Genomic DNA, 26,388 nt, shown 5'->3' with positions numbered 1-26,388 from the left:
ATAGGTATTATCATCATTGATATCATAATGGTACCTTCATGTACGTTGTCTCTCACTTTCTCCAAATAATTAAAAATTTGTCACTATCTGTCAATTCTCATGTTTAAAATTTGCCAATACATTGTAACATCATGTATAAGTTCGATGGATGCACTTTAAGAAGATCTTGTGGAGTGGATGCATTGTTTACTTTTATTTTCAAGAACATATGGTATTTATTTATGACCTTAACAAATTAAAAACAATCATGGAAAAGTGTTTATAACTAACCCGGCATATTTCAAAGGCTTTTTATTAAATCAAAGGAAAAGAAAAAAACAGCCAAAGCCATTGTCAGCTACTCATTTCTTTTCCATCTTTGACATTTCGAAAGCCAGGCTTTCTAAGCAAAGAACAACTAAAAACTCCTGGGGCTGCAGTGCATGGAAAACTCCTACATCCACCCTCATATTGCTGACTAGTAAAGGCTCTGTTTCTCATACAAATTCCTGTTAGCAAACTCTCAAAACAAACTACCATCTTCGAAGTCTAATGGGGTAAAGGAAGAATAAATCTTGAGGGACAGTAGGTGAGAACCGTTACGTGCATGGGAGAGGGGGTTGTCTTTGCTACTAAAAAAAGGGAGAAGGGTGCTTTTTATAGGTAGCAAAGAAATAGTGAGACCCTGTCTCTGAAAAATAAAGAAGAAACTTCCAAACCAAAGAACAGGAGCGACTGAAATACCAGGTTGTCCACCTTTACAATCATTTCTGTTGTCCCTTAAGGACATTTGGTGGGGATGAGAAAAATCCTCCTGCTACACAACCGACTCTACCTGTTCTCAGTGAGGAGGTTCAGAAGCAGTGCAGACTCACATTTCTTTCTACCTTGAAGAGTGGGAGAGGGCACACATTCAGCAGGCAGGACAGGTGCATAGAGTAGATTCAGTATTTGACTTAGAAACTAAGTCTGTCTTAATGATCCCTTCATTCTGGCATTCAGTACAGGTATCTAAATCAGGCCTATGCCCAGCCAACATTCTTCTGAGTGTGCATTTTTGGTCAGTCCCTGATGCAACTGGACTGATACATATCCTGGAAGATGACAAGCCATCTGCTCAGTCCATACAATGCAAACCTGTTTTTACTGGAAAATCTCACCTGTCGGGAACACTTTGTTTCACGAAGGGCTTTTAGGCTTCCATTCCAGTGCAATAGTTGGAAAATGGTCATAAGCTCCTATAAAACCCAAATACCTGTCATTAGTCTCAAAGCAGAAATGGGAAGGAAAGTGCCTCAGTGATTGCTGAGCAGGGCATAACTCTGATCCCCAACTATATTTGGGAAATAGAATATACAGTACTGTCAGAACACTTTGAGACTTTTCAAATACCACAGTCCTAGGCTTTCGGAGCATTTTTCCTTCCCTACCTTGCTATTTGGCACAAATTATTAAATAATTGACAAATACCTTTCAACATTAAAAATACATATGCTCTAACAATTATACACCGAAGAAATTATGTAAATATACCAGCACATCTTATAATAATGTACAGGCAAGGCTATTCATTGCATCACTTTTTAAAATTGCCCAAGACTGGGAATATTTTAAATGTTCATTTTTAAAGGAATGGTTAAATAAAATATCATCCTAAAGTGTAGCAGCATACAGCAGCCCCAAATACGCCACTTGGGTATATTGATTATTTTGAGCTGTAAATACTTTAAAAACTGCAAAGAGGCTTTCTCTGAACTCCCCTTATCTGCCTAAAGATAGATCCTCCAAAAGGAACACAATTGTCATAAATCCCCTCCCCAGAAGTTGCATCAACCAGGGAAGACTGACTCTTATCACAGAAGTAGAAACTAAAGTCCATTCCACACCCAGACAAACTTTGTCACAAAGTATCATAGCTCCCATCTATTCTTCTGAGGGCCCATTCATCTTTCTTAAAGATTATTTAAGGGCTGAGAGGCCTATATCCCCGCTCCCCTTTCCCTATTAAGATGGTATTCAATCCTGAATTCTAAGCCACCCTGTGGAGGTACTCATTTTTCCCTGGGTACCTCTCACATAAACATGAAGTGTACTTCTGTTTTTCTCTTCTTCATCTGTCTTTTATTACAGGGGCCTCAGCTAAGAACTCAGAAGGGCAGAAGGAAAATGATTCTTCCTCCCTACGACACATTCATCCTACCAGATATGCTGCAATCACAAAGCATGAGAAGGCTCTCTAGTTCTAATATAAAGAGTCTCTATGAGGTGTTAAGTTAAAAGCAAAGTGTCCAACATGTACACTGTGTGCTACTATTTGATTAAAAAGAATAGGAGATGCCTATAAACATTCGCTTATAAACGCCTAGAAGAGTTCTGGCAAGATACAAAAGAATCTGGTAACATGAGTTGCCTCTGGGGAGAAAAAAGGAGGGAGACCTTTCTCTGACATTCTTTGCACCTTTTAAATCATGCGACAATATTACGTATTAAGGAAAACAATTTAAATATATTGGACAAACATATAATGGACAAACTACAGAAATTGTAAAAAACCCCTAAGTTTATAAATTCAGTCAAGAAAATGCCTTAAAATATGGACAATAAGGTTGAACTGACATTAAAACTCACCCATAGTTTTCACATTCAATGGCTAGGGCTGAGCACAGCATTAAGCCTTTCTATCAGCATCATCCTTTCCCTGCATGATACCCAGGGCAAGCTAATGTGTATTCAACATACTGAAGATTTTATTTTCCTAATCGTATTAGGATTCGCAGTCTTCCATTGAAGTTACCTGCATTTTTTTTTTTCTTTTTTGACCAGAGAAACAACTACTGTGGATTAGTAGTACAAACCACAACTACATAATAGTTAGAAAATAACAATACAATTAAGGAACTTCCTGGTCATGAAGCTAGTTATGGAAACTTAACATTTAGACAGATGTCTTATGCCCATTCAAAAAAAGTGGACTTCTATTGTCTTTACGTCTGCTTGCTCTGGAAAACGCTTTCACTGTGAAAATCAGGAGACACAAAGTCACTCTGAGATTCCAGTTATCTTAAAATTATGAGGTAAAATTTAAAGTGATAAGATCATCAGAAAATATAGCACTATTCTCACGTCTAAAACTGCCATTAGAATGTAATGCTTTTCTTCTTTTCAGTTTGGGATAGAGTTTGGGATTTTGTGTATGTACTACTGCACAGTAAGCAGCCCAAGAACCCACAGAGACCTTAGTAAAAGCAAAACCATGTGTTTCCATTAAAATATGATATGGACACCAGCTGAGCTACGCCTCCTGCCCCAAACACTGACCCCACTGTCTGCCCAGGGTCCTAGGTCCAGTGTCTGGGTAACCCACCCCACTTATGCTAATTTGGAAAAGTGAGAGTGGTTTGTTCCATAACCAAATCTTGCCTAATCTGGATCTCACCACTATGCTTCATATCAAAGTAACCCCACTGGGGCTTCCCTGGTGGCGCAGTGGTTGAGAGTCCGCCTGCCGATGCAGGGGACAGGGGTTCGTGCTCCGGTCCGGGAGGATCCCACATGCCGCGGAGCGGCTGGGCCCGTGAGCCATGGCCGCTGAGCCTGCGCGTCTGGAGCCTGTGCTCTGCAACGGGAGAGGCCGCAGCAGTGAGAGGCCCGTGTACCGCAAAGAAAAAAAAAAAAAAAAAAAAAGTAACCCCAGTAACTGAGGAAGCTAAATTTGTGCTGCCCTTCTTACCGTACCCTCAAGCCTACTCAGTGAATGCTTTGCAGCCATAAAAATGAATAGGAATGCGCTTTTGTTTCTGATATGGAATAGTCTCTACCGTGTTACAGGAGGGACAATATTTACAAATAAGACATTTTGTCTTATGTTTTATCTTAAGACTCCACTTAAATTTTGTATTCTATTGTTTGCGCATTTTTTTAAAAGACGAAAATAAACACGACTCCGCTCCTTTCCCCACCCTGCAATCTTCATGTAAAGCTGACAACCCAGAAAGAGATACTGAGTTTATTCTGTGGCTTCCAATAGCCCTCTTGGCATCGTCCTTGCATCCTTGTGGCCCAGTCTGAGAAACAACCTATTGCCAACAGAGCTCTTAATTCCATCCTCTGACGACTGTTGCCTTAGTAATATATTTTTCTCCCAATGTCCTCTCAGCTCTTATTCTTATCTGTGCACTAAGCCCCCCATCCAGATAAATTTCTTTCATGCCACTCAGCAGTTCTCCTAAGACTTCAGAACCTACAATTCTGTGAACAGAACCAGAAATCTTTCCCATGTGCCTTGGCAACCTACATCTCTCAAAAACTTCCCTACAGAGACCTTAACTGTTTCTGCCTGCAAGAAGAGAATCATCCTCCTCCTTATTCCCCAAATTCCTATTCTACCACCAAGCAGTTTTTCCCTCTGCAGTAATACAACTGCCTCTTCTTCATTGTTGCTCTTGTTCCTAAAATCCCCCAGGAAAGATAACCTTCTGTCTGCCTTCTTACCTTATGTCCTGATCTAGTTCTTGCTCTCCTCTCTGGAGATAATGACTCTCACCATCGTCATATAAAGTATATTGAAATATTTCCACATTCTTCCTGTCCCACCTCTTTATCTCCCCTCATATGACCAAGTTCCCTATCTTCAGATCTTCCTGAAGCTGTATGAGTCCTGGGCTCAACCCCAGGAAATCCTTGTGTGCCTCACATTGATTCCATTGGAAATCCTTGCATTATGGCAGAGCGGCAAGGAGAGGGTAGCCAGGGACTTCTGTGAGGATTCGTTTCATCGTTTCACCATGACTCTTCACTGTCTGGTCTTCACAGCCTCATTTTCTACCTGTAGAAGCCCTATCACTTTGAAGGAAGTCTGTTTGGTGACCTACCTGTCCTGCTCCTTCCTCACTGAAGTCTGTACTGTGTTTGTTATGTGGGCTGATCTAGAAGCCTGGGTCAACTGGGTGGGCTGACAGATAAACAAGAAGCTGAACTAGAGGTAGGGCTGGGACTAGGGTGAGGTGAGTCAAGCAAGATTTAAGGTACATCGTACAAGTTCAGGGTCTTTTATTTAAAATTCTGTCTTTATTTAAAATTTGGATGTTTTGTTTGTTATGAAGTTTTGCACATTTATTTTGAGTTTTTAAAATACTGCATTATAATATTAGTTGCCTTGATTACTGAATTTTTTGACACTTCTTTAAATTTTGTACCCGAGTTCAATGCCTAACTCTTCTTACCCTAGTCTGGGCCCTTCTGGGGATTTGTCTCAGGGACAAGGCTGGCTTCACGAGCTTGTGATCTGTGCAGTCACAGAGGCTCTGAGCTTGGTTTAGTGCGCCGTACTCTTGAAATTCTTAGTAATTTTTGAATAAAAGGCCCTGAACTTTCATTCTGCACTGGCCCCATAAATTATGTAGCCAGTCCCCTTCAGCAAAGTAAATTTAAAATCGAATGGTGAATCAAGCCTTGTGTTTTCTTTCTCTCCAAGGAAATTGCAGTTGTAGCATTCATTCTACAGCTTTTCTGGTTCATTTTGTCATTCATTAAATTTAAACCAACAACAACTGGGCTCTGTCCTCACAGTGCTTCCTAGTGTTGCCTCCTATGAGAAACAATGTTTGGCCTCCCAGCTACTCCCCGGGGAGAAAATGTACACTGCTTCTCTCTGGAACTCTGTCTGGGAGACTGGCTTGGTTCTGTGATTCATCAGAAATAAGAAAAACAAACAGTGTAAATGGAGAACTTGAAAAACAGGTGGGCACAATCTCCCCACCCAAGAGAATAGATTTAAGAGGAAATTTGTTTATGGGATGAGGTTTTAAAAGGCGACCTGGAGAATTTAGCAAAGATGTAAATAAACAACTCCTCTTTGGACTGCATTAGGCTTCAGAATAAATATATTAACCAGCTTCAGTCAAAGTCTGCCTTGAATCTGACCTTGACAAGACCCAGTGGCCATCCCACCCCCCAAACATCAGGCAGTTTTCTCTATGGGGAGGGGCAAGGCTACCTTAAACAGGCATCCCAGCCTCCCTCCCACGAAGTGAAGGTAAGCAGAAGCATATATCATGTTTCCTCTGAGCTCTGCCTCCTTGATGGCCCCCCTGAAAGCCTGCAGGCAGTCAGGAGACACCAGTCTTGTTTTTATAAGGTATAGTCATCCATAGCTAGATACAAACACACATCTATTACCCACCAGGGGTACTGAATTGCTGTGTTGACTGCAAACAGCCCAGGTCTGTGGTCAATTCCCATTATGTGCAGAAACAAGCTGATGCATTTAACCCAGGCCACCAAGGAATGTGTAGGAACCCAGCAGGCAACCTGGAGCTGGCGGAAGGAAGAGGGATGTGCTTCATGGCCCTCCTCCTGGGTTGCCAGAATCCCTACTGGGAGGAGGGAGTTTGGATTTTTCCTGCCCTCACATCTTCCGCTTCCTTTGTCCCTCATCCAGCACCCAGCCTCCATTTTGAGAATTTATGAAGCATTTCCACAGTATGATTCAAATTATTATTTCATGTATTTAAATACCTTACTACACAGACCACACAGAAAACATGCAGCCCGTAGCAAGGCAATTAAAGTATTACTAAAAGATGGTTGAGTACAGCCTTTCATAGTACTTGGACAGAATTTTAAGAATTTAAAAAAAAAAAATCTTGCCTTCCCTATATTTGGCAGACTAACCCACTGTGTTAAAAAATCATTCTTGATTTTTCTGAAAATAGCTACTAAATCCTATACAAGCTATTATGTACTGGGCCAGGCAACATTCATTGTATAATAAAAGAAGTACAATATTCTTCTGTCAGGGTTGAGGGGGGAGGAATTAACATAAATGAGATTCTTCCTTGGGGAATCACCATGCTAAATGTTTTATAAATGTCATATTATATACGCCCCACAAAAAGCCTACACAATGGGTATCATGATGCTTATTTTGTAGATGGGAAAACTGAGTCTCAGAACGGTTAAGCTCACAGGTGGCAAGTGGTAGCACAGGCTTTACATGTAGGTCTGTATGGTTTTTTAAAGTTTGTGTCCCTTCTCTTGTGTCATGCTCTTTCCTTTTATTTTTTTTCTCTGTTTGACTTTAGATTGTTATGGAAGATTAAAAAAAAAAACAACAAAAACCTTGACAGTTCCACTCTTTTATTCTATAGCAAGGGCCCTGAAACATTTAATGCAGGGGAGCTTCCTTGTCCTCATGTAAAGCCTTTAGGTTAAATAAAGTTGTCAAGGGAATCCATCTGGTAGCCTCTGGCATTTCAAATGAAGCAGTCCTTCTTCAGAAATATATATAATAACAGTTCTCAGCTTTCACTGAGCATTAACCATATGCCAGGAACTGTTCTGGACTTTCTATGTGGTCCCATTTAGTCTTCACAATAGCACAGTGAGGTAGCACCACTACTATTATTGCTACTATTATTCTTCCTGATTTACGTACAAACGAGGAAACAGATTTAGAGATGAGCAGCTGAGCCCACTCCCAAGCCTGGGCTCAGAACCACTGAGCTGCTGCATGCCCCTGTCTACACCAGAAGGTGAGCTTCAGGGTCTCTTCCAAACAAAGACAAACAACATCAAAGGTCAGGGAGACCACAACCGCTTAAGGAGAAACCTGGATGACTGAGCTCTTCCTAGGGCAGGGTGAAGAAAGAGTATTTTGTGTCAATCAAATGAGAGAGTGATGAGGAAAATTACTGGTTTTTAAAAATGGGCAGGTGGGACATATCCACCTGAGAAGTGGCTATGCCATTGTAGTCAGGAAAAGAGTTTGAAAGGTACCAAAGATGGTATTTGGAAGGTGGTGGCTTCAGGACTCAGCTGTAATACCACTGTACATTATACCATGATGAACATTTGTGTCCATAAAACTTTATATTCTGACTGCTTCTTGGAATCTAACCTAAAAAAATAGAAATCTTGGCGGGTAAAGTCTCCTCATTATAACATTGCATATTGATTCCTACTGGCATTGATGTATATATGGATGGTCAAATGTATTCGTGTTTAATTTTTTAGAGAGTGCACTTTTCATTCTCAATAACTTCTGAAGTTTTGTCTGCCCAGCCCAATATAGTATAATAGGAGTGTGAATTCAGAAATCAGACTGCCTGGGTCTGAACCCTGGCTGTGCTATTTGCTAAGCTGTATGACACACTTCCTTCAATGAAGACATGGCGATAAGAAATACATGTTTATTGTGAGGGTTAAATTACGGTAAGATTTGTTAAATGCTTAGCACAATGCCAAAGCAAGCATCCAATGAGCGTTAGCTATTATTATTCTTATTGATCTTAATATCATTATTTAATTTGCAAATAACAGGTAATATAGTTCCTCAGCTCTATTATTGCTTGTCAGCAGTGGAATGAAAAGGGTTACAGGTTGCTAAATGTTTTGATTTAGTTAACAATAGGAGACGGCAGTCTTGTTTAACAGAAATACCATAACTGAGGGGAAAATTGTTTAATATACATTGCAGGCACCTTCATCCATGACTTCTGAAAATTAAGAACCAAATGGTCACAACCAACACTTCAAACTGTTTGATTTGGTTTCAGGGGGAGCTTTATACTGAAAAGCTGGTAAAATGTTAATAGGGTCATAAGACTGTAATGTTCCCCGCCTGTTTCTTAGCTTAAGTCTTTTACTTTCCTTTAAGAAAGCAAAGATTGTGCCTGTTTGCTTTTTTGTTTTAGCCTCCTGAGGTGCGGCTAAAAGGGAGCACAGTGCTGGATTCTAGCAGGGTTAAATTAAAATGACCAAAACAAAAAAAGAGTAGATTATTAGGACGGGGGCTGTTAGTGATGAGTGGCATTCCCCCAGGCTTCTGGGGGTTGTGTAGCAAAACAAATATGTGGAAGGAAGCAGGTACCTGAAATTCCAGCATGGTCTTCCCCATGTTTGACTCCAGCATGTAGTGGTAGGCTCCAATGCTGGTGCTGGGGTCGTCCGCATCATCCAAAGTGCCCTTGGGAAGTAAGCAGAAAAGGAAAATATCATGGGTTTTTCCTCCTCTTCTTTGGGTGGTTATGAATTAATTCTGTGGCCTCACAGTGAGCCTTCTATTGTCCTAATCCTTCAGGGGTGCATCCTACAACACTACAACCATCTCCAGTTGATTTGGGATAAAATCCTTACTCTCACCATCACTCATCGTTAAGAGGATTTTGTAATCAACTTGAATCTAGCTTTTGATTAGAATGTTAACTGATTATATACTCAAAAAGAATAATTATCCCAAAGCAGAAATTCCTGTATCTCTCCACAGAGTTTTTGTTTGTGGTGGCATTAATGTTTGAGCAGTTGTTCTCCAAGGCTGCTTTCATCCATTATCGAAATCTTGAAATGTTGACTTGCTCTGTAAGATTCCAGTGATCACCAAGCAAATTATGTAACTAACAGGGAAAAAATCTCCAGTTGTATGGACCATTCATATTTTACCACCATGATCCTTTTTTTTTTTTTTTTGTGGTACGCGGGCCTCTCACTGCCATGGCCCCTTCCCTTGCGGAGCACAGGCTCCGGACCCGCAGGCCCAGCGGCCATGGCCCACGGGCCCAGCCGCTCCGCAGCATGTGGGATCCTCCCGGACTGGGGCACAAACCCGTGTCCCCTGCATCAGCAGGCAGACTCCCAACCACTGCGCCACCAGGGAAGCCCACCCCCATGATTCTTAATGGGAGCTTTTCATAATATGCTGGTGTTCGGCCTGGAGACATGGATTTTGGTTTATAGTTTTTCACTTTTGGACCACTTAATCTTTAGGAAACAAGGTGGGTGAGTGATGGGAAGAAATGAAATTCCCCTTCAATTTGGTTAGGGGGAGTGGCATTAAAGAAGCTGACATGAACTCAGGAATGGCATTGGGGCCTGCGCTTCAATATCCCATGGCCTTGGATTCCTGGGAAGGTGGGCAACGGCTTTGTGAGACTGAACAAACAACTGCCCGCATCAGATAGCAGCAAATTTATAGCTTTTGAATGCAATAACATTAACACACTACTGCTGAAATATTTATGTTGGCTTTTTAAATATCCCAGAGGAAATCCATCCAGAAGCCTGCAAACCATATATATTCTCCTTCCTTAGAAATGTCCATGAAAAAATGATAAATTACATTTACACTGAGGGCACCTCCCTGCTCCTGAGTAAATTCCACACATATAAATCAGGCATCATTTTCCTAACTTCTCTTCCCCAAAGGCACTTGAAATTTACAGGGCAGGAAAATAAAGGCTTCCTTTCATCCTCAGAGCAGATATAGACCAGAGCTCCCTGAGGTCTCTCTGCCAGGACAACCACTCTCAGTCCCCGCCTCTCCCCTTATCTCTCTTCTGCATGATAAGAGCATTTATGAGGGGGAAAAGCAGCAAAAAGGTCACAGCTAGTGTGATAATGTCACCTTCATTATCAGTAGCATCTCCAGAATGACAGAACCTTTATAGTCAGATTAAGGGAATCAGAGAATGAAAATCTCAGATGGGTTGATCCATGCTAAAGGCGAAGCTAGGAGGTGGCTAATCCCTTTGGTAATGCCAAGTTTCTGCACTTGAAGGACACACAGGGCGACACCTGCCCCAGTTGAGACCCAAGGTTTCCTCCATGGTTAAAATGGTTTATAATTTGGAGGTACGAGGATCAAAAGCACCAAAAATTCATGGGGCAAATCATCTACTGTACTCCTAGACTGCCGAGAAAATGTCCTATCTAAATTTCTAAGACAGAGTTTTTGGCTCTCAAAGCACTTTGTATTTAATTACATCCATTACAGAGATTTCCAAAGCTCTCTGAAAAAAGTAGTTGATATTAAGCATGATAATTCTAACAGCTAACAAATATTGGGCATATGGCTTTTCCCATATCGAAGCAGTCTGTTTCCTTAAAAACATAGATTGAAGGACCTCACACTGGCTGGGAAATTGGCACTTTTAATAAGCACTTCAGATAATTTTTATGATTTGTCAAGTTTGGGAAAAATTGAGCTTCTTTATCTCTAGGTTAAAGCAGTATTCAATGGCATGCGTTCTCAGGCCCTAAAAGAATCTATGCTCCTAAAACAGCAAACATTCAAATAAACAAATCAAGGTGGATAATTTGATCCACCTTGATTTAAAGCTTGATTAATTGTGATTAATCCAGGGAGGCTAAAGAATATTACTGAGACATGGAATAGGGAGCCACCTCCAATTTCATGATTTCCAGTCCAAGTGTTCTTTCTGCCGAAAATTAATGATTTAATGGGTTAAAAATAAAACCTGCACAATTCTTTTTTTTTTTAATTAATTTATTTTTGGCTGCGTTGGGTCTTCGTTGCTGCACGTGGGCTTTTTCTAGTTGCGGCGAGTGGCGGGCTACTCTTCGTTGCAGTGCGCAGGCTTCTCATTGCGGTGGCTTCTCTTGTTGCAGAGCACGGGCTCTAGGCACGGGGGCTTCAATACTTGTGGCACGTGGGCTCCAGTAGTTGTGGCACGTGGGCTCAGTAGTTGTGGTGCGTGGGCTCAGTAGTTGTGGCACACAGGCTTAGTTGCTCTGAGGCATGTGGGATCTTCCCAGGCCAGGGATTGAGCCTGTGTCCCCTGCATTGGCAGGTGGATTCTTAACCACTGTGCCACCAGGGAAGCCCAAAACCTGCACAATTCTTTTTTTTTTTTTAACATCTTTATTGGAGTATAATTGCTTTACAGTGGTGTGTTAGTTTCTGCTTTATAACAAAGTGAATCAGTTATACATATACATATGTTCCCATATCTCTTCCCTCTTGTGTCTCCCTCCCTCCCACCCTCCCTATCCCACCCCTCTAGGTGGTCACAAAGCACCGAGCTGATCTCCCTGTGCTATGCAGCTGCTTCCCACTAGCTATCTATTTTACGTTTGGTAGTGTATATATGTCCATGCCACTCTCTCGCTTTGTCACAGCTTACCCTTCCCCCTCCCCATATCCTCAAGTCCATTCTCTAGTAGGTCTGTGTCTTTATTTCCGTCTTACCCCTAGGTTCTTCATGACCTTTTTTTTTTCTTAAATTCCATATATATGTGTTAGCATACGGTATTTGTCTTTCTCTTTCTGACTTACTTCACTCTGTATGACAGACTCTAGGTCCATCCACCTCATTACAAATAGCTCAATTTAGTTTCTTTTTATGGCTGAGTAATATTCCATTGTATATATGTGCCACATCTTCTTTATCCATTCATCCGATGATGGGCACTTAGGTTGTTTCCATCTCCGGGCTATTGTAAATAGAGCTGCAATGAACATTTTGGTACATGACTCTTTCTGATTTATGGTTTTCTCAGGGTATATGCCCAGTAGTGGGATTGCTGGGTCATATGGTAGTTCTATTTGTAGTTTTTTAAGGAACCTCCATACTGTTCTCCATAGTGGCTGTACCAATTCACATTCCCACCAGCAGTACCTGCACAATTCTTAAAGAACTCATTCACATTAGCATCTCCCAAGATTCAAATGGCTCCGTACTCTCAATATAGCCAGCTTTTCCCTTCCCTGGTGGGTACTCACACTAGTGGAGGCAACTGCTTCCTGCACACTCTCCATAATGAATTCCTTGGTGATCCTGCGAGAGGGCAGCTCATTGAAGAGGGAGTTGATTAGGGCCACTTTAGCTGCATCGCGTCTGGCCTCAGCTCTACTTAAGCAGCACTTAAGAAGGGAAGGAGAAAAGGAGTCATTAAAGAATTCAGCATCTCACCATTTCGCCCCATCTCAGTGGGTCTCTGGACATTTCTATTTATACATTTACTGTCTGCAGCTATTCCTCCATACCCATGGCTAATCCCCTGAAGATCATGCAGATTTTCTTTCAGCCCTAGAGCCCAGGCAAATGTCTTGGTTAGTCTTCAAACGTTTTTGTCTTATTTCACAGTCGTTGAATGTCTACTACGCACCAGATGCTTTCATACTCTGTTAATAAATAATAACAAAAAAAATAATGGCTACTATTCTGTGCTAGGTGATTACATTCATTATCAGGGCCTTCCTCAAATCCTTATTTCACAGAGAAAAAAAGTAAGTAAGGAAGGAAAATGGGAGACACTTTTAACACAATCATTAAAAACACAGGTTCTGGAGTCAGACTCCTTGGGTTCAGATCCCAACTCTGGGACTTACTAGCTGAAAGACTGTGGACAAATTAGTCTTTCTGTGCCTCAATTGCCTCCTCTGTAAATGGGAATAATAGAAGTCCCTGTGTTACAGGGTTGAAGATAGGCTCAATTAGTTAATATAGAGAAAGAAATGAGAATACCCAGCACACGGCCACACTCTATGAGAACATCTCAGGCTTATACTTTTTAACCTTCAGGTTAGGACAAAGGGGCTGCTGTCAAAATCTACTGTTTTTGCTTTTCCAGCATTTATTCCTCACCCTCCTTCTAATAATAGTCCCCTGATTTTCTTAAGGACCACCTTTTCTACCTTGCTCTCAATCCACACAGTTTGGGTGGGACAGGAAGTTTGGCTTTCCTGAAGTTAGGGGCCATAGGCAGCCTATGATCAGTAACTCACACAAAAAAATTCATTTTTCCCCAATTTAATACTGCTCTCTATCCTCTTAGCCTGGCCTTCCTGTGGCTCACACGGGTCTGCTCAATTTAACCCGATTCTTTTCTATCCTCTCTGTCTCTTTTCTTACCAACTCCTCTTATTCAAGTTCTGGTTTGGTGTGGACCCTGGGTCCAGATAGAGGATGAAGCCCTATGAGAACTGCACTGTCCCTGGAGATCACACATGTTGGAGGACCCCAGGGTGTGATGGCTCTCTCCTACAGGGTCCTAGGAACTGTCTAATGTCCTAGATCTTACTCCAGGACTCCTAGTGGGAAACAAGCCCCAGGAAGAGAAGCCCAGGCCTGGGTCCTGGTCAACAGGATGGCCAGACACCCTTGCCTCTGCCATTCAGTGACTGTGAGACCTGGGCTGCTTGTTCTTTGGAGCTTATTTCCTCACTGGGCAAATGGGAAGGCTAGGCTCTCTGGTCTCCAAGGTGGCCACTGCCTAGAATGCAAGATTCTCAGAATCAGTAGTGCTTGGTTACTGACATCAAAGAAGAGGGAAAGTACCAAAGACCCCACTTCATTTTGCAGTTTTGTGCCTCAAGGGCTTCATAGCACCACTGGGAAAAAGCCAAACCCTTCCAGTTTGCTTTTATCACATTCCTGCCTCTACCTCACCTGCCCCATGCTGACCATCCCTGCACTGATCCAAGAACACTCCAAACTCATGTGCTCATGTCCTCCAGAGGCCGCCTCTCTTCTCCATCTCCACAGACCCAGTATGAGTCCCCTGAGGTCAGGCCCTGGCCCCCTCTGATATGCCCCCGTGACCTCCCTAGAACAGTTGTGACTATTAGTGCAATGATCCTGTATGTGACTATGGATTACCTCTTCTTGCCCTTCCCCCAACCTCCAGGCCTGGCAAGTGCCCCTTATATACTTCTTGAGCATCCTCCAGAGTGCTTACTCCCAGGGTCAGTTCTTGGAAGGCTCATGTATGGTTAGTACGTGGGCAAAGTAATGACAAGACTTCTGAAATGGTAGGAACACGACACCAAGGAGGAAGGAAAAAACATGTGTCAGGAGCCTAACAGAACAATTAAAGGCAGCTATTTTAACTTAAGCAACACAAAGAGATTTCCAATATTTCCTTTAAATGAAGAATGGAGCTAAATTTCTAAATATGTATGTGAAAGGTGGTTTGGGCTTTTTCTCCTTAGTGTTTAATGACAAGCTAGAAGGCTTTGGGGTAGCTTCAGGCAGCAGCGCCCTTCAAGACCTTTCTCAAGGTTTAGGCCACTTGCATTAAACCAGGGTTGGGGGGATCAGAGGAGTTAGGCAGATAGATTGTCTTTGCATTATGGACTCGGCTGGGAATTTACAGGACATTGAGTTCTGAGTCAGCAGTCTAACTGAAGCTTGGGTGCCACCTCTTCCAGGAAGCCTTCCCTGACCAGTCCCAACTGCAGGCTGGAAGGACCAGCATCCATAAGAGGCACACACCACACTATTGTGTAATTGTCTACTAGTGCTCTGCCCATTGACCCCAGACTGTGAGCAACTTAAGGGCAGAGTCTGTGACTTAATCATCTCTGCATCTTTGCACCTGCAACATAGTTTGTTGAATGAATAACTGAATGCAGCCTAGGAAATTCAAACACTAATGCGCCTGACAAAATATTCAAGAAATCCTCTTAAAGAAGAGAATTCAAGATATATACTTATTACTTTAAAAAGTCCCATTTCAATATACACTTTATAGTATTCATAACCCAGTAACATAAAAATATACTAATATGTGAATTTCAGAGGGAAAATTGGCCATTAAGTTCAGACACTCTGAGAGTACTATTTTTGCCTGAGTGTAGGATATGTTTATTATTCTTTGGAAAATCAGTTCCCTGTTAAAAAGCAAACAAAGTTTTTGCAAATATTACCTGACATCTGTAAAAGCAGCTCATTTTAACAGGAATTTGCTGTATGTAATCTATAATAATGCCATTGGGGTTTTAGAATTTAGAGAATTAGATTCAGATCTGGGCACTCTTAAGAAACTTTATATAACTTTCTATCTAAATAATAGCAATTTAAACCATCTTTCATAGAGAGAGACCTAGTAAACACTACTTAGATAAAAGAAGCTATCTATTTTAAATAAGACCAGCTAAGTACTAGATCAAAGGCGCCACATACATTTACAACCAAATGGCACTGCTTCTGAGATCAAAGTGCTGCAGGGCTGAGAGAACAGAAAGAGCCTCTACCCAGAAAGCATGGAAGAGGACTATGAGACTTAACCAATTTTGAGATTTTAAAGCAGACACATGTCTTTACTTATTTTATTGTTTCAATGTACAGGATGTTTGGTTAAAATGGGGGAGAAAGTGTACCAATTAATAAGTACATAAAATAAAATAAATTCTGAGCCATCAAAGGCTTTTCTTGCTATTGTTTTTTGCATTTCTGAAAGACAAGTACTTCAAAATGTCTATAATGTTAACCAGCCGCTTTCTTTTAAATTTTGGAGCTACAAATCCAAGCCAGTAAGGCTGTATATTTTTCTTTAGGGATCTTTTAATGGGAACTCTCGAACCATAAGGACCTGTGCTTGGACAAGAAATTTAGCTAAAAGCAATCTACTTGGCAAATATAAATCAGAGCGTGGATTCTGCTGTAAGAACAGGCACTGTTAGAGTTACCATCCAACAGTGGGAAATGCTGCAAGAAAATAAAATATGGTAAGTGACAGGACGTTTTATTGATGTGTCCAAACTGGTCGTCAAAGACATCAGTTGGGGAGTGAATGAAGTATGATGTTATTTCAAAGCAACTTCCTGCTGGAATTAGACTTCCCAGGTTGTATGGTTTATTCTTGCTGTTTTTCAGCCAGACCCCAATCATAAATACAGACTTGTAAACCATGCCTTATCCGCTAACCATTCTTACTTGTTAATATAGAGAGACAACTTCTGTCCTTTGCACTTTGTGAAAGTACAGAGCTGGAATATTTAACAGTCAAGATTTTACTAAAGTCAGCTGTGGATTTCTTTGGTATGTGGAGACACATGCTTTTCAAGTGGCTAGCAGACCCCACTCAGACATTTATCTTGAGGCTTGGATGCCTTTCATTTGCTGGTAGATTATAAAACACTATAATCATTTCAAAGCCTCTCAACTCTAAAATTAAAGCCAAAAAAAAAAAAAAAGAGCATCTGTGGCATTGCTTAGGAAAACCATTTAAAGGTGGTGGTATCCAGCCTCTAAGATAACCCCCAGTGATCTCTGCCTCCTGGTATTCACACACTTGTGCAGTCCCCTCCCATACTGTACAGGTTTGGTGTGTGCAACCAATAGAATATGGCAGAAGCTAAGGTATGTCACTTTTTAAATTAGGTTATAAAAGACCTTGTGGCTTCCATCCTGGTCACAGTTGCTTTCTCTCTGGGAAGAGTCAGCTGGCATGTTTTGAGCAGTCCTACTGAAACGCACACGTGGTAAGGAACTAACTAACGCCTTCTGCCAACAGCCTTCTGAGTGTGATTGGAAGCTGATCCTCCAGATCTGATCAAGCCTTCAGATGACTCTAGCGCCAGCTGATGGCTTGACTGAAACCTCTGGGACACCCTGAGCCAGAAGTACCCAACTAAGCTGCTTCTAGATTCCTGATCCTCAGAAACTGTGTGAGACAATGATAAGTTTTGCAGTAATTTGTTACCCAGACATAGATAGCTAATACAAAGGCTTTGCTCACATCAGGCGATTGGGAACTCCCTCAGCCCACCCTTGAGGTAGAGCTCACTAATAGTAATCCTCATCGCTGACTCTATATGCTGGGTGCTGAGCTAAGCAGCTTATGTCAATTGTCACATTTAGTTATTACCACAATCCTATGAAGTTGGTTTTGTTATCCTTATTCCACCCACAAGAAAAACAGAGGTTACATATCCTAAGGTCATACAACTTAAAAAGTTACCAAAACAAGATTAAACCCCATGTCTGTCTGACTTGAAAGCCCAGATTTTTAACCAGGATACTAATCTGCTTGTCACAGAAATGGTCACCCACCTTGGGATAGAGAAGATATATAATTGGGTTGAAGTCTCCCAGCATCCCCCAGATCAGTATAGATAGTACTTTAGCCCAAGCTCCAACTTTGATATTCCATGGGTCCTTTTGACATAAGACACCAAGAGTATCTCCTCCCATTCCCACATGATGAACTCAACTTCTTTTAGAAGAAAAGGCCAAGGAAGAAGCAGTGCATTGTCATAAGAAACTGTCATAAGAAACTGTCATAAGAAACCAGGCCCCATCTCTAGGAGCTTCCCCAAAAGTCACCTCATTAACATAAACTCAGGTGTGGTATAGCCCTTTATTTGTTATAAATAACAAAAGATACCTTTATCACTCCTACCACTTAGGAAGTCCCAGGGGTTTCAGGGGCTGTTGGCAGGGAATCAGATCGCATATATGTTATTATAAATCACAATATCACAACAGTATATCTACCTCTGCTAACATCAAACATGCTAATTTCTCACTAGAGAAATTACTTCTACACAAAAGTCAAGGACAGCAGCATTCAGGTTGAAAAAAAAAAATCCTTTACAACTGTTCTTCTAAAAGTAGGCCCTTAGGAAGTATGTAAGTACTCCTAACTTAACTGAGGTCTCAATTTGCCTTTTTGCTCAGCAGTTTTTATTTCTTCCATGATAATTTTCTATGTGTCACACTATGCAACAGAAAGATTAAACCAAGAATGATTTGTGGGTCAGTAGGCTGTCCTGAAATAAAATAGTGGCTAATCCGTTTTTTAGGATGTACGGAAATTCTTAAATTAATTGAAATAAAATTTTGGTAGCCACGTACATGTTGTAAACATAGAAATGCCTAGTAAGATACTAGTTTTATTGTTAATTATTGATAACAATAAAAATTGAAATTATTATAAGTGTGTTACTGTTCACAGAAACATTTTCTAGCCAGGATGACACAATTTATACTCTGAACAGTAACTGTCCTGGTAGTCCTCATTTTATTGATAGTTTTTCCCTTGCTTTGTATTAGAACATGTGTTGAGTGACTGTTTCTGGACACTAAGATTTTTCTGTCCATACATCCCAACTACAGTGTTTTCTTTACGAAAGCACGTGGAAAGAAATCAATATAAGTGACCTTTCTCCATCTTAAACAAACAACAGACTTCTTAGAATTTTTTATACTTGCATATTAAAGACATCAAGAAAAATAAAGGTCTGCAGATCCTAAATGTATAAAACTGAGTTAGGTACACTTTATTCTGTGTCTACCAATGGTAGCCGAGGAGTTGAAAAGTGCTCTGTAAGGAGCAAGGTTTTTGGAATAAGACCTGTCATGTATTATACATTTGACAGATTTTATCCACATGCAAACTCAAAGCTGAAGATGCCATCCTCCCTGGGGCCAAGGGCAGGTCAGTGTTATTTAGATGGCATTTGATCAATCGCCCATGGGACCCAAGGGGCTCTCCCAAGCTGGGACTTTGCAGGTGGCAAAACCAAATAAACTGACTCTGTGCGAGGTGAGAATTCTTGTCCAGATCCTTTAGGCTGTCAAGTCTGTCATTCAGGTGGTTGGGAGTGTTTTGCTTTTGTGACTCAGAGTGCAAGTCTCAGCAATTGACTTGCAGAGTTTGTGTGTAAGACCTGCCAGCTCTGGTCAGTGTCACCAACACCTCAGTTTCATCCTGACAGCAAGCCATCAGCACAAAGAATGCCACAAACCAGGCCCTGATACTAATTGTCCCCTTTTCAATTCTTTAAGACCTTGACTGCCCTGGTCTAAGCATGAACATTTGCATGTGTTTCAATTTATCTATTCGTAGATATATTAGCATTTTTTTCCCTTCCAGACGGTGATGTGGAAAAGGGCAACCGTTGAGACTCAGTCACCCAAGTTAATATCATGTCTCTTTCTCTGTAGGTCAGGCTGGCTGCAAATACATTGGGAACAATTTGGAGCTCTGTGTGTGCTGGGAATGGGGGTCTTTGCTAGGTATGGGGGAGGGGACTGGTCTGGGAGTCCAATTTTCAGAGAAAACTCACCAGTTCCTGTCAACTGAAAGAAACGTTTCATGCACATGGTGGGTCAGAATGTTATTTTTATAATACAAACCACCTGGCCTCCTCCTCGTTTACCTCTGCCACAAATGCTATTCTACACACATACCTAGACCAAGGTCCCTGGTAACTATTACAAAACCATGTTGTTTTGCTCCTTGAGGTTTTTTTCTTTTCCCTTTTTTCTTTTCTTCTTATTCTTTTTTCAACTTAAGGTGAAGACAAGATGAATTGATCAGGGCTCAAAGTTTTGGTTTATTTTTATAGTTGCTTTGATGTAAAAGGACTTGGCTCTGCACGGAGAGGGATGGGGGGGTAGGGTGGGGAAACTTTCTTCCTCATTCAGCAGCTTGTGAGACAGTGAGCATCTTCCTAAAGTTTATCAACTGAGGCTGGGGGACTCCCCTGGAGATTGTCCCAAGTCTATTTACCAGGGAGACTTTTCCTAAGCATTCCTTTCACTATATGCTGCTGTTCTATTTGAAACAACAATATGTGAATATCTCTATTCACTTTGCTTGATTAAAAAAAGTAAAGTTAGCAAAGTGTTCTGGAGAATATCTAGGTCTCATTGAAACAATATGCACTTCCAGTTTCACGGGCAAGTCATGAAAGCCTGATCATTAGCTGACATACGACTTTCAAATGGGAAGGGGTTATAACTAACCTTCCTATCTTTGAGTCTCATTAGTTGCAAAACAGGATGCTTTCCTGTGGAGATTTCTACCAGGAAATACCTCCTTTAGAAGTTAAGTTACATTGCATAGCATGTTGTGCATCTGCATCAAGGTATACAACTCTAGAGACAGAGAAGAGGTCATGGTTGATTTCAAACAGTAATAGTTGGCATTAAAACAGCATTAGTGCAAGGCAGTAGTCTCAATTTTATGGCAGGAACTAAATCTCTCTTTGGAGCATGGAATGTTAAGACTAGACCTTATTTAATAATCATAAGCATTACAATTCCATTTAGCCAAGTCTATGAATTAATCAAATTTTCTCTTAGTCCTTCTCTCTCGGGAAAAACTTAATTTTATAAACTTACTCTATTGTGATTTAAATATACTTTTAATTCCCTGGACTTTGAGAAGAAGAATCATGCAACACATGAAAGTATAAAACATGTGTTTTATATCTGATAATAAAGGTGAAGTGTGCTTACTGCCTTAAAAGTGACTAAAACAAAACCCCTATCCTTTTAGGTAGTATGTACCTTGGAAAAGTAGTTTTTCCAGGTGTCTTCACAGGCAAAGGCTTTGGTTTGAAAACCAAGTGGCATAAAAATGGAAGGCCTTTCAGAGACAGAGCTTTGGAAGAAACTCATCTGCTCTGAGTGTTCCCTCTCATACCTCCCAACTGTGTGACCCTGTTACACAATGCCAAATACTGGTTGGAAAAGAAAAAAAAAAAAAATCAATCAACAGCTTGCCTCTGGAAATATTAAACATCTCAATCTCACACAGCACCTGGCATGATACAAACAGCCTAAGTACCTGACCCCAGTGTTTACCACCTGTTTTTCTGTAAAGCAATTTTAACAATAACAAAATACGTGAAAAAAAGTATGACATCTCATTGAATGAGTGTTCTGCACTTCAAATAAATCGAGCTATCACATCAATGTTTTAGCCAGGTGATACATTTTTTATTCAATCATAACTTTTGCACATAATCACATGATGTAGTACTACACTCAAAGAAGTTTTACTTTTTATTCCAAATAAGAGTAAAATACATTAATCCAAATCATTCTAGCAGACTATATGGAAGACAACATCACTGGCTTGAAAACAAAACTTGAATCACAGATCTTTTAATCAAAATATAAAATAAGAGAAAATACTCAATTAAGTTCCCCCTTTTGGATTTGGAAACAAAAACAGCTGCTGAAACAATGAGTGGCTTTCCTTCTGAGTTCATCAAGAGGGGAGCCAAACGTTGATCTGATGGCCCTTGTGTTGCCCTTATTGTAAAAAATGGAAATTACTGCAAGTTTTCATGGTCATGATATGGGGCTAGGGAAGGATTAACTGCCTAGACAAAAATGGCATAGAGAAAATACACCCAAGATGCATGAATTTCTACTTAATGCCTTAGAAGATAGTTTCTTTTATAAAAGACACAATAAGCACTAATGTGTTTCAGTATAACTTTCTAAAAGACAAATAATTTTATAACAGTAGATCATTTTATTTATCGTTTAGAAATTCAAAAATGAATCATATTTTCACTTCTCTTTTTCTATACTGAAGTAGTTTGTGAAGGCACAGTTAAAAGGCAGGGTTATGGCTGCTTTCTTTCCCTCTGGCTCTCTGTTTTTTTTGGGTTGTGGCGTCAAAACTAACTGAAAATTCTTTAATTAGTCTTCTTGGACACAAGCCTCCCATTTACTTCAGTGGGAGGTTTCTTTGCATAAAACCAGTGGTTTGTGTCCACCAGAGCCTTTTGACTGCTTTCCTTTGATTAATCAGAAAACTAAAGCTCAGTCTGAGTACCACTTTTCTAAAGAATGAATGAGCATAATCTCTTACAGCTTTCATGAACCAGAAGGATTAATCTGGCAGTCCAGTCCCATACTCCACTTCAAGTATTTTCAATTACTTGGCACCGTTGGAGGTGACGTCCACGGCTCAGTAAGAAGGCTACTGCTGGCATAATGGTTTCTCCATGTCCCAGCACATGGTCTTGGCATTAATAATCCATCATGAAATGATTTGCAATGCACAAGGGTGACATTTGATTACGTGAAAGGCATTGCAGGAATGAGCATGTAGGTTCTTAAGGCCAACTGCTGGCAAAAATATGATAAAATGTTATATGGTAAAAATAACATTTAGACGGTTTAGTTGAAACCACTGAAGACAGTTTCTGAACTGACCATGAAAAGTGTAAGGACATTGCTTTAGGAGAAATTTTCTTTCTTTTTTTTTCCTTCCTGGTTTTCCTTTCTCAAATCACATTTTGGGGAGCCAAATAGGTTAAGATTTGGCAGCCAATCACCCAAAGACATTTTCAAAATATATTTGATTCAGGAAATTCTGGATCTTTTAAAGCAAGGATGTTAACAATCCTCCTGAGAACCTTAAAATATGATGATTTAAACATAAGGAAAAGGAAACCCTGAAATGATCAGAGAAATCACCAAGAGGCTTACCTGCTGAAGAGTTCAGCTTTTTAAATTTTGTTTTCTATTTTTTAGAGACTATAAGGAGGATGGTAAATTTACTACATACAGGAAGTCTTATCATTTGGAGTAGAAATTTATGAGACAATAGGGAAATTCATAATTCTCAAGGAAGCAAAAACAAAAACAAGAACATTAGAATTTCTTAGACTCATATCCTCTAGATCTATTTACTGATCTGTCAAAAGCATTATATACTAAGTACATTATAATGAATGTAGTTATTACATATGAACAAACATAATGCATGGGTGTGTATGGCCAAATGTTGGTTATTCGAGATCATGGGTATAGGGTGGAGGGAAAGTTATTTTGCATAAATGAAATTCAGAGAGAATTAGAAGGTTTTTTTAAATCAATAGTTTCAAATTAATCCACTTTCAAAACTTTAATCACAGATATGAACATAATAATATCAGCTGATTTTAATGTTACTGATTTTTCCTTCCTAGCCCACCATCTTGCAGAGTGAGGTGAAATACCTTAGTTGATATATTATGTTGTATGTAATAGTATATATTGTTTTGTATATCTGTCAATAGTGATTATATTTTTTTTAGAAAGGACATATATAAATTTCATTGATTCTTCGGATTTGTTATTCATCATTTAGCTATTCATTCAACAACATTTATTAGGCACTTACTATATGCAAAGCCCAGTACTTGGCATCTTAGGGATATAAGGATACAGACTCTGTCCCTGAGGCCCTTACATTTTATTATAGGGACAGAACATGCACATAAGTAGCTGTAGCATAAGGTAAAAAACATTAAATACTAGAAGAGAAGCAGAGATAACTAACTGCACTGGAAAATCAGAAGAGGTAAAGATTTTTAGTGGGGAGCTTCAGGGAAAATTCATGGAAAATGTGATATCTAAGTGAAGTCCTGGAAGATAGTCAGGGTTTAGACATGAAGAGAAGGTGGCAACAGCACTTCATGAGTCAGTCATAGTATGAGTGTGGAGTGGCTGGAAGAGGTCAAGGCCTGGATGAGGGACAGTCAGGCTGAAGCACTGAGTGTCAGAAAAGAATTCAGGAGATAAAGCTGGGAAAGTTGGGGCTAGTTGTAAAGTCTTTATTGCCAGAATAAGGAATTCAAACTTTAATAAGAAGGTAAAATAGTAGGGAGCCATTGGAGCCATTTTTTTTTTCTTTTTTACTTTTTATTTTGAAATAACTTTAGACTTATAGAAGAATTGCAAAGATAACAGAGTTCCCAGAAAAAAGTCAATATTATGTAAGTTTTTATGCTTTTTTAATAGTTCATGTAGTATTTTTATATCACACTCCTATGATTACATCCCCTTTCTCATGCTGAGAGTAGTGTATGTTTTTTATTCTTTTTTCTTACTCACAAATGTCTTTCTTGTTTATCTTTTCAAATATATAGTTTTTCATTTTTTTGACCAGGTTTGCCAGTTTTTGCCCAATTTCATATCAGCTCCCCCATAGCTATCCTACATATAAATCAAATCTACCTTAAAACAAAACAAAACAAAACCCAAAAAAACAGTGAGATCAATGCACAGAAGTCCCTTGATCCATCTTTTAAACAGAATGCTGTCCCTTAGTCTCATACAGCCACAGAGCTGTGTGACTTTTTGTCATGATCCTGCTTGGAATACGGTGGGCCATTTCAATATGAAAATTTGTGCTTTCCTTTAACTCAAAGAAAATTGCTTCTGTTACTTATTTCTTCCCCTTATTTCCTTTGTCTCTTTCTAGAACTCTTATTAGATTAATGTTTACCTCCAGGATTTATCCCCATGTCTCCTGTCCTCTTTTTCCATCTCTTTGTCTTTTTGCTCTAAGTTCTAGAAAATTTACTATTCATTTTTTACTTTGTTATCCTTTACTAATTTGGCTGTGATCTATGTCTATTCATCTGTTTACTCATTTTTTATTTGTTCTAATTATTGTTCTAATTTGGCAATCACACTTTAAATTTCCTGTTCCCTGCTTGCTTCTTTTTTCTTAGCTGTTTTAGGGATACTTATCTTTCCACAATTTTCTGAAGATAATTACTGTAATACTCTTTTACATACTGTGCTGCTTGAATTATTTCTGTTCTTTTGTTTGCTTGCCTTGGCCTTTTTAAAATTTTTTTCTTTTCGATTTCTTCACATGTTTGGTGATCTTTAGTCCATTGACATTCATGGACAAAAAAAAAAACCAGATTCATTTAGGTGGCTGGCAAAACCTTGCTCTGTGGCTGAGCAGCTCTGTTTTCCTAGGAGGCCTCCCCTGAATGGGAAGTCTGATGGGAGCTCTCTACGAGTAGGCAGACTTCACCTTGAACGCTCGATGATGGACCTGCAGACTCATGTGGATTAGGGAATCCTTTCCTCATTTGCTGCCTTTCCTCCCCCTCCCTTGCTCCCCATCCATGTCTAAGTGTCTAGGGTTCCATCAAGTTCTGTTCTAAGGCTTCTAGAGCCATTTTCAAATCATCCTCATCAGGCAGTTCACTTTCATTAGTCAGAGGTAAAAATCCACTGTTGACCACTGCTCAGGGTAGAAGGCAAGACCTCACTGGCTGGCGGTGTCAGAAGTTTTGAAAGCAGTTCTTTAAAATTACCCCAGGCTACTGTCAGAGTAAGCTTTCTGAAACACATTTGAATATATCATGCTCCTGCTCAGAATCTTTCAGGGATTTTGATTTTATATAGAATAAAACCTGTTCTTCTTTGCAAAGCATGAACACCCCTTATAGTTTGATATGAGTGCCTACCATCATCTCCTACTGTTTCCCTGTCACAGACACACTTAGGATCCCCAAATTCTGAAAGTTCTTGTGGTTTTCTCTTGTTCCATGCCTCTGTACACACTGTTCCCTATGCTGAGAATGTTATCTCTTCTTTAATGATTGGCAAAGACACCCTCAATTGTACATCTCAGTGTGTGATTGCTTCCCATGAATTCTTTTCTGACTTCCCTAGGCAGACATAGGTTTGTGGGTCTATTTATTAAACTATATCTTCCCCTTACTCCACAAAGGATTTGAAATAATATAAAACAGATACATGGTAACAGGACGAAATAAATGAGTGAGGCACACAAAGGATTTGAAATAATATAAAACAGATACATGGTAACAGGACGAAATAAATGAGTGAGGCACACTAAGTTCAAAGGGAGAGTAAAGTTAGAAATATAAATAATATCAAGTATGAGGTTATTCCTAAAAATTACACGACAGTAAGTTTTATAGACATACTACAAAGAGATACACTGAAATTTTGCCTCTGGGCTTCCTAGTTGTCAAAGCTAAGAGGGAAAGTTGAGCGCTTCTGAGTTTCACATTGTCCATAAACTATAAATGAAGGATTTTTGCCAGTTATTGAAAATTAAGAGACAGTTTACTGCACTAAAGGGGTACTTATAAAGGTGACTGGTAAATTGAGAAGCTCCAACTTTTGTGCTTTCATTGACCCTCTAATATTACTATGTAATTACTATAATTTTTGTACATTTCTTTCCTTAAGGTATGGACCATATCCTCATTACTTGATCCAGTGCTTGATATTTCCTAGTCACTCAATAAGTATTGGTTACACACACAACCAGATACTGATTGTTAATGCAGACAAATGTTTTTGTGTGAACAGGTGTACA

General features: G+C 39.9%; 1 protein-coding gene across 1 annotated transcript in view; it reads right to left on the bottom strand.

Moving 5' to 3' along the window:
* Positions 1–26,388, bottom strand: part of LIX1 (limb and CNS expressed 1) — a gene marked incomplete at both ends in the record, with an annotated part of 47,199 nt that overhangs the window by 894 nt on the left and 19,917 nt on the right. Inside the window, 3 exons of the mRNA XM_082835969.1 lie at positions 1,140–1,217; positions 8,849–8,944; positions 12,497–12,637. Of these exons, the coding sequence (XP_082692095.1) occupies positions 1,140–1,217; positions 8,849–8,944; positions 12,497–12,637 (315 nt within the window). The remainder of the gene's footprint in view (positions 1–1,139; positions 1,218–8,848; positions 8,945–12,496; positions 12,638–26,388) is intronic.

This window comes from Leucopleurus acutus (genome assembly GCF_964270905.1).
Source record: "Leucopleurus acutus genome assembly, chromosome: 3".
Classification (NCBI taxonomy): domain Eukaryota; kingdom Metazoa; phylum Chordata; class Mammalia; order Artiodactyla; family Delphinidae; genus Leucopleurus; species Leucopleurus acutus.
This window is presented reverse-complemented; position numbering and strand designations above follow the sequence as displayed.